Source organism: Capsicum annuum, unplaced genomic scaffold (assembly GCF_002878395.1).
Source record: "Capsicum annuum cultivar UCD-10X-F1 unplaced genomic scaffold, UCD10Xv1.1 ctg2478, whole genome shotgun sequence".
NCBI classification, from domain to species: domain Eukaryota; kingdom Viridiplantae; phylum Streptophyta; class Magnoliopsida; order Solanales; family Solanaceae; genus Capsicum; species Capsicum annuum.
Window position 1 is genome coordinate 14,610 of NW_025830954.1, and position 9,696 is coordinate 24,305.

A 9,696-nucleotide genomic window follows, 5' to 3' on the forward strand; every position below is an offset into this window, starting at 1 on the left:
GTTAATTATTCGTTAATTAATTTAAGGGAATAAGGATAAAATGATCATTAAAGGAATACTTTTAATTTTTCAGAATTTTATTTTTAAATAAAAAATTTCACGCAAAAATTATTTAAAAAATAATAATTAAATTGATTGAATGACCTTCTGAGTAAAAATATAATAGTTGAGTGACTTTTGAAATAAAGATCAAAGTCGGGTGACTAGAATAAAATCTATAGTTGAGTGACCATTTGAGTTATTAACTTTCATATTTAATTAATTACCTTTTCTGCTAAACCTAATTTTTCATAGTAGATTCTTAATTAATTTGAGGTACGTACCTTCATAAAAATAACATCTCCTTGTGGAACACTTTCAAACATATCTGCCCCGACGTGTACGACCCCTGCAATAAGTAGTTTTAAAAAAAAAAATATTGTTATAAATATATTATTATATATATAGTGAATGTGTACTTTATCATATATAATGGATGTTTACTTTACCAAATGTCTATTTATGAAAAAGTTGAAAACTTCAAGGTCAGTTTTCACCTATAAATAAAAGGATTTTATTTCATTGTATTAACTTCTCAAGAATTTGTCATGAAAAATAAAAGAATCTCCTCTCTTCTTCTTCTTTTATCTTTATTTTATATTTCATAATAAATACAACTGTAAAATGCATGGATCCGTTTTTTGATCTACTTTCTAGCTTACCCCTATACTGCTTTCCCAAGTCACTTGACACTATGGGAGAGTTGTATTAAATTTGTAAGGCAAAATGATCTTCTAGATCCCTGTATTATGTTGGTTTTATTAGTTGGATACTTCTACTTATATGTTTGTTATTTGAACCCTTAAACCCAATAAAATTTAATATTTTAAACCCTTTGACTGTTGACTTGATCTATATGGCATTAAAATTATTGACTAGGTTAAAACACGTGTAGTCATGCGCGTATGAGCGAGTGAAGCACATTTTTCAGCTTTTTAAATTTAAAAAGAATTTTAAAAATTAAAAAAATATATATTTTTTAAAAATTTAATATTTTTTCAGCTTTTTAATTTTAAAAATATTTTTAAAAATTTTAAAAATAATATTTTTAAAAAGTAAAATTAAAAAAAGGCCCTCCCCCTCCCCCAACCGCGTTCAGCACCCCACCCCCTCCCCCACCGCCCCTCACCCCATCCACCAGTCCACCACCGCCCCCACCCCATCTACCAGTCCATCATCGTTTCCTACCCCATCCAGCACCCTCCTCGTCCCCTACCCCGTTCCCCCGTCCACCACTCCGTTCCCCCGTCCTCTACCCTCTTCTCGTCCCCCACCCTATCTTCCACCCTCCCCAAGCAAGACAACCACCACTACACCAGCATTCCGCCCCTACCCCACCCTACTGCAGCATCACAAAACACCATGGAATCAATTCAAACCAAACACCATGAAATCAATTCAAAAAAAATATCTCAAATTTCAATTCCATTTCAATTTTACCATGGAATCATATTCTACAAACAAAATCTCAAAGACTTCAGTTACCCTTAATTTGACTGATCAAACAAATTCAAAAAGAAGAACACAACCAAAGATGTTTATTACTTTACCATGGAATCACCTGCTAACAAAAAAAATCTAAAATTTTACACCAAATAACTAAAATAATCAATACATAAAATGGGTATTATAGATCTTGAATTCATATGAGTTTTTTTATATATATAAAATATAACAATTTTAACTGTTTTTTTCATTCATTAGAAATAGAATATATTGGTTGGTGTTTATAAAGAGAAGAAGAAGAAGAAGAAGAAGAAGAAGAAGAAGAAGAAAGAGAGAGAGAGAAAAGGAAAATAAGAATCAAGGAAAGAGAAAGAAAAGGGGAAGAGAGAGAACAGAGGAAGAAGGTTGGGGGGGATTATTTTTATTTTATTTTATTTTAATATTTAATATTTTTATATATAGAAATGACGTGGAAGATGACATGACAGTTGATGTGGCGAGAGTGTATTACACTCACCAAAAAAGTGTTTAAAATATTATTTTTTAGTGGGTTCAGGGATCCAGATGACAAACATGTAAGTTGAATGTCAACTTACAAAACCGACATAAGTACAAGGGTCCAGAAGATCATTTTGTCAATTTGTAAATGTGTATTAAAGTGTGATATCGACTATCGAGGATAAATTTGACGTTAAAATATAACGAAAGGTACTTTAAGCCAATTTTTCAAAGTAGAGTTTGCCCTAAAGTATGACATCGAGAATAAATTTAACCCCTAAATATGAAGAAGAATATATTTAGCCGATTTGTCAAAATAAAGGGATAAATTTGACCTCTTTTCCAATTATATATCTATAGCAAGCAAAAGTTCACAACCAAGAAATAAACAAACTTGTTACAATCGGTTGAAATATTCAAATTTGGTGAAAATGAAAATTTAGAGTGAATAGATTAAAACCTCCTAAATAATTACTCTATTCATTCTAATTTATTCATTTTTTAGTTCGTTTAAAAAAAAATATTTTTTTATGGTAACTTCTTAATGTTAACTTTCTGCATGATATGTTTAAGATTATAAGATTATAAAACATTTTGATACATTCTACATATTTTTAATTTAAGATCACATATGATTTTTAAAAAAATTATTTTTTTAAAAGTTCATGCCAAGTCAAAATCAATCAAATAAATTAAAACAAATAAAATATTAATTTACTAGTTTCACATTTAAAGTATTAGGTCTTCAAATGATTCTTCTGAACTATTAGTTATTCCCTCCGTTTAAAAAAGAATGACCTACTTTTCTTTTTAGTTCGTTTTAAAAAGAATGATTCCTTTCCTTTTTTGGCAATATTTTAATTTCAACTTTCCACATGACATGTTTAGGGCCACAAGATTAAAGAACATTTTGGTACATTTGACACAACTTTAATTTAAGGTCACAAGATTCAAAAATCTTCTTTATTTTCTTAAATTTTATGTCAAGTCAAAGTAGGCCATGTTTTTTTAAACGGGGGAGTATTACGAATTCTTATTGAAATACCTTAAAGAAGAAAATGGCATGCTACATGAACATCCCACTCCAAAAACTTATCCAAGAAGTTCCAAGTGGAAAAGAAATGGAGTAAATTGGCCAAAATTCCTCTAAAAGTATAATTATTTTGTGAGTTGTTATCTAAATTATTGGATCGCATAACCCCCTTAACTACCATGAACCATTCTACCAAGATCTTTTTTCATCTTCTATGGATCTCTCAACAAGTTATCTTGAATATTTTGCCACATATTCAACCATGATTTTTTTTTTTTTATCTAAAAAGAGTTATAATCCAAAGACAGAAAAGGAATACCCAATAATTTAGATAATAAATTCACAAAAATGGTGAAAGTTTATGAATTTTTTAACCTATTTATTCTTAAAACTTTACACATAAACACAATCGCGGTATAAAAGGTGAATATCGAAGATTGTAAATTACTATGTAAATTGAGTAAATTCAAGGATCGTTGGACCAAATAGTGTGTTATCTTTGTTTTACTTTCTTTTTAAGTCTACTTCAGAAAGTTTTTTTTTTTTTATAATTTTTTTAATTTCAACTTTCCATATGACACGTTAAAGTCATATATCGTTAAATAACATTTTGTACATATTACATATCTTTAATTTAAAATTACAAGATTAAAAATTTTCTTTACTTTTTAAACTGCATATACCAAATTAAAGTACAGACAAATCGAAATGAATGAAATATATATATATATATTTATATATATATAAGTAAAGCAAAGAAGAAAAACAAGAATGAGAAGGTACCTTTATAGGAAGGGGCATGTTGAACAACATGAGGCAAATCAAAATTAGTGCCCTTAATGGTTGGGTATTTAGATGTAACCATGTTGAGGTTAATTCCAAGACCACCTCCCACATCAACCAAAGTCTCGAGGTCCTCAAAACCCTTGTAGTGCTCAAGTATATTTTTCATGACTAGAGTTGTATGGTTGATCATTGCCTTGTTAAAAACAATACTAAACTCGGGATCCATTTCTAGATATTCAAATAGATTTACACCGTGCATCCTGTCAAATGGAACTCCTCCTTCAAGAATGGCATCTTTTAACCCAAACCTGTGATTTCAAATTAGATATATCGAAAGAGATGAGATATGATCTTAATGCTTTTGAACTTTGTACATAATGGTTTTAATTTATCATTTAGTTGTTGTCGTTAGTCCGTAAAGGTAAAAAATATATACTGTAATAATTTTTTCCTTCTTGTGAACCACGTACAGGAATGCTATAGGGACAAAGTTTATTATCCTTTCAAGGTAAAGTAACAAAAAGGGGTTGACTTTGTCAAAATTCTGGTTCGTTCGTGAATGAAGTTTAGAATCAATTTTAAGGGTGCATAGAACAAAGCAAATACACAACTGGGGCAAGCCCTCTTTGTTACATAACAGTGGAGAGATAGAATAGAGTTTTTCACGAACAATGAAAAAAGCTTCTTTATAACCTTTTCGTTTTCAGACATTATGACTTAGGAATGGACATAAAAGCAAGGAATTCCGTATCTAACCAAGTATTTGACGAAGAAGCAGGAGGAGGAATTAATACTCCATCTGTTTCGTTTTAGTTGACCTCTTTCTAAAATTATTTGTTTTAATTTAGTTGTCCCTTTGAGGGAAATCAAGAGGATTTTATTATATTTTTTCAATATTATCCTCAACATTAAATGACTAAACAAAGTATATTTACTTAAATTCATATTTTCAATGCATAATTAATAGGCTCTATTAAATAATTTCTTAAGGGTGTGTCAAGTCAATAAGCGTCACCTAAAATGAAATTGAGGGAGTATAAACTTGTCAACTTAACTAGGATTAAGATATTTATTAGATTAGAAATAATTTCAGAGACCTTAGGTTTCACAGTCTGACCCTTAACTTTCCTTGTGTTTTATGATATTAGCTTATTTTTCACATTTAATTCTTTTTGCTGTAACAAATCTTTTAATTAACCTAGTATCATTAATGTAAAACAATTAGACTTGACTAATTTTCCCTTTTGGTTGATTAACTTTGTAAGTATTTTATTTTAAAGAATATCCTTCGGAAGAAAACAAAATTCATAGGCTAAATTATTTTATGTAAATACGCATTTGTATAGCTAAATTGTGGTTTTATTCATTGCAATAGCTTTTTATCATATAGAATTCTCTTATTTATAAGAGGCAGTTTAGCATCTGACGAAGCAGGTTGGAGGTCGACATGCCTGCTTCAACTGCTTCAATTGTGATTTTATGATATCACTTCGAATTAATTATTATAAGTTATTTATGTATTAGAAAATTAATAATATTTAATAAAAAATAAAATAGACATTTATGGTGTGTCTGCTTTAGCTGCTTCAATCGTAATTTTATTATAGCACCCCTAATTAATTATTATATCCCTAATTAAATATTATAAGTCATTTACATAATAACAAATTAATAATAGTTATTTATGATATGTTTACTTCAGCTACTTCAACCATAATTTTGCTATATCACCCTTAATTAATTATTATAAGTCATCTAAGCATTAAAAACTTAATAATATTTAATAAAAAGGTAAAATAGACATAAACTGAAAATTAACTCTTGATGTTTTAAATTAACTTGACGATTTATATGAGACCTTCTTAAATTTTTTTCACAAGTAATTTTTTAAAGTAATTTTGATAAAGGGAGTTCATCAGCTGAAGCCGACAGCAGATCGACTTGTCTATTTCAGCTGTTTCAATCATAATTTTACTGTATTGTCGCTAATTAATTATTATAATTCATCTACATGTTAGAAAATTAATAATATTTAATACAAACAAGTAAAATAAATAATTTTTGGCATGTTTGCTTTAACTGCTTCAATCGTGATTTTATTATATCATCCATAATTAATTATTATAAGTCATCTAAGTATTTAAAAAATTAATAATACTTAATAAGAAAATAGATATAAAATGATAATTTTACTATGTCACTTCTAATTAGTAGAATGGACAAAAAATTATTATAAATCACAATAATTTAAAACTTAAATTATCTTTAAAATATAATTGACTATCAATGCCACAAAAGGTTGAACAAGGAGAGTAACATATATTATTTAAAAATTACATAAAAATGTACTAAAAATTACAATGGTTAACAACTTAAAATATCTAAAAATATATTAAAAATATGTTAATTATTTAAATTTTATTTGTATTACATAAATTAAAGTAAAAAAATAATTTATATTGCACCGATCCTCGATATCTAGTTTTATAAGATGCGCCACTTATTGAGGAACACAATGATGCCCACGTTGAAGGCAATTTGCAATTTATTTCGCTATCTTTGTGTTATGATTTTATGCTATTTATTCGTTTTCGTAACTTTGGATGCATAAGAAAGATTAAGTTGAGCCAATTAACTCACAATTTTTTTCCAAAAATAAAGTTCATTTCTCACGAATTTCTTTTCTATATATTAGAAAAGTTGACTTTAACATGTTAGTTTTGGGTCATTTAAATGAAAAATTTGAAGATATTATGACCTTTAAAAATATTTTATAATAGTTTGCTTAAGAGGATTGTCTTTTCTGCTAAACTATTTTTAAACCTTATCAATAAATCCAAAAGAATGCCATCTGTTTTTTTTTTTTTTTTTTGGCTAAATTACATATCATGCCCTCAGTTGAAATGTCATTATACACTAAGGGACCATTGTACTTTTCAAATTGACACGTGCATAACCATATATTTTCCATTGAGTTGGGAGAAGGATATCCCATTTTATATCATTACTTTTTCATCAAATATAATTACATAAAGTACTAATAATAAAATTTAATTTTTCAAAGCAAGAGTAATAAATTTGAATTATTAAAATAAACACTGGAAATATTTTCTAAAAATAAGTGGATTTTACTTATTTATTTGTGTTACGTATATAAACAAAAAATATTAGAATTATTCCAAGATTAGATGCATCAATTTTCCTTTTTCCCCAATTTCACATAAAAACAAAATTAACAAAGAAAGTACTGTATCATGCCTTTTACTTTGATATGCCTTTTACTTTCTTTTATTAGAGACAAGTGATATGTATTTTGATTAATATTTTAATATATATTTATTTTTATTATTAATATGAGAAAAATTATAATTTAAAGTATGTTTTGTATAGTATTTGGTATTCAAATTTTAGTCATAAAATATTAATTTAATTTTAAAAATTAATCAAATTAACTTTTGAAAAATACAACATAACTAAGTATTTTGAATAGAAGGGAGCGACATTTAACACTAGGCCACCTCTTGTCCATAATGTACGCCTCAACCCTTTAATTTGAGTTAATTTTTTATGTAAAAGATGTACTAATGGTGAGAAAAGGTTCAGACTCCATTTTCTGCTAAATGAACAACGGTTTTCTTTTAAAACTTTTAAAATTAATTTATTCTAAAAAAATATTTTTTTTAAAAAAAATGCTTTTAAAAAGTAATTTTGGTGGGAAATATTTATGCTTTACTAATAAGTTTAAAAGAGTAGCAATTAGTCATTTTTCCAAGTTCTTAAAAGTGATTCTAATATATTTTCTCAAAAATACTTAAAAGAACTTTTTGAGGAGAAGCTACATTTTTCGGCTTCTAAACAACTCATTCTTGTTCTACTAAAAAATATATATTTTTTTTAAAAGAAATATTTTTGACCTTGAAAAACCTTGACCAAACTTACCAAAAGCAAGAGGTAAATTAATCAAGAATCTTGTGGTCAAAGGGTATAGCAGTGTGAGTAGATTAAAAATATATATAGTGTAAGACGAAACTTACAAGCTGTTAATGAGTACTTTATGTTGAAGCAAAGCCAGGACTGGCCCCCAAGATGCACCATCTTCTTCATCACGAACAAAGAACTTGCCCACTGCTGACAAACCATAGTGTCTTTCATTTTGTTGAATGGAGTAAGTGAGCAATGAATAACTAGCTAAGACGTAAAGCATCCTGTCTAGCATGTTGGCTGCATCAGGGTTCTTGCAAGTAGGCATTTGACAAACAATCTGAGAAGCAGAAAGTTGTGTGTTAGCTTTGGCTAGGATTTCAAATACCTCCAATTCAACTGTTGAATGAAGCACAAAGGGTAGAACTGATGATGACCATAGTTGCATTGCATAAGCAAAGTTTTCCTCTTTTTCTGAATGGCCACTAATTGGTAATTGGTTGTGTTCCATGTCTTGAATGGAACAGAACTTGCTAAGAGTTTCTTAATTTTCTCGAGTGCTCTTTCCTTTATTCAAAGTGTGCTTTCAACCCTCATAGTCTTACACAATATAGGGTTATTCTTGTAAGAGCACGTGTAAACAGTAAGGGTCCAACATGAGATAGGGACTTGATTGATTAACTAGGGAAAATTATATGATCTAAGTGATTAAGCTCCCTAATTATTCTTTATATTATCACTTTAAAACTACTATAATACATAACTAATGTGGACAAATTTGTGTGGTATGATGGGTCAAAGTGTATATTGTTTAAGTGATGGCGAGTTATTGTATTACACTTTCTATCTTTAAAGTTTTATGTTAATTTTTGGAAAAACTATGCGAAAAATACTTGTACTTAAGCAAAATTTGCAGTTACGCATCTTGAATTTTTTGAAAATTCTATGACCTCCTAGACTAATTTTTATCGTATTTAACTGACATATATTTGTTCCCTTATATCAGACAATTTTTTCTCACGCACTCAATGTGCGTGGAATACATGCAGTAGTTCAAGTGTCAAATATATGCTAGTTAAATACGGTTTTTTTCAGGATGCGTAATTACAAATTTCTCAAAGTATAAATATTTTTAGCACCATTTTTCCTTAATCTTTAAAATTTTTTGACTTAATAATATAACGTATACACAACAATTTTTTCTTTTATACATTTATTATTAATTGAAACGATTTGTCTTTACTATTTTCTTTAATAATTATCATTAAATTATTTTGTTCTAATATTTGATATTTCACTAATTAAAATCCTTTTTCATTTAGGTAAGAAATCATGCTATTTAACACTTTCAAAACAATATAATTTATCTTTATATCAAAAAAAGGTTTCCTTGCCTAAGAAAATTGATTAGCGCTAAAAATAAAATAAAATAATATACATGCATGCATTTTATTTCTCATCATCGATGTTTGTGTGGAATAAAATGTCTTTAGTTTTTTTATGATCTTTTTCTTTCTTTATTACGAATAAGTTTATAATTGGATTGGGCTTGAAAAGGTAACTTGAGTTGTTTTGTAAATCATTTACATTTTAATTTAGCAAAATTTTACGTATAGACACTATAGACTCCTCCTAACTAGCTTTATAATATAAGTTTTACTAATTACATTCTATAGACATTAGTTAATGGTCTATAGTGTAAGTAATTAATTAATGGTCATTATTATCTCCAATTTCCTCTAATATTCTCCTTCTATATAACAAATTTTTTCGGTGATTGTTCTTTCATAATTGACCCTTTTTAAGTACAAACTTACAAAAATCAATTATACTTTATACAATTGAATTTTGAATATATATATATATATATATATATATATATATATATAGACAGACACACACACATAAAATTGTATATACAACACTTTAGAATTTTATAAATATGTGTAATGTATAATATATACATATGCATA

At 27.6% G+C, this 9,696-nt stretch overlaps 1 protein-coding gene across 1 annotated transcript; it reads right to left on the reverse strand.

Moving 5' to 3' along the window:
- Positions 1-323: 323 nt before the first annotated feature.
- Positions 324-8,324, reverse strand: LOC107873006 (caffeic acid 3-O-methyltransferase; the record flags this gene model as incomplete). The annotated part of the gene is given in 3 exon segments (XM_047402583.1): positions 324-388; positions 3,800-4,110; positions 7,837-8,324. Coding segments are annotated over 3 exon segments (774 nt in total), but the record flags the coding sequence as incomplete, so codon positions are not given.
- Between the last annotated feature and the right edge of the window lie 1,372 nt (positions 8,325-9,696).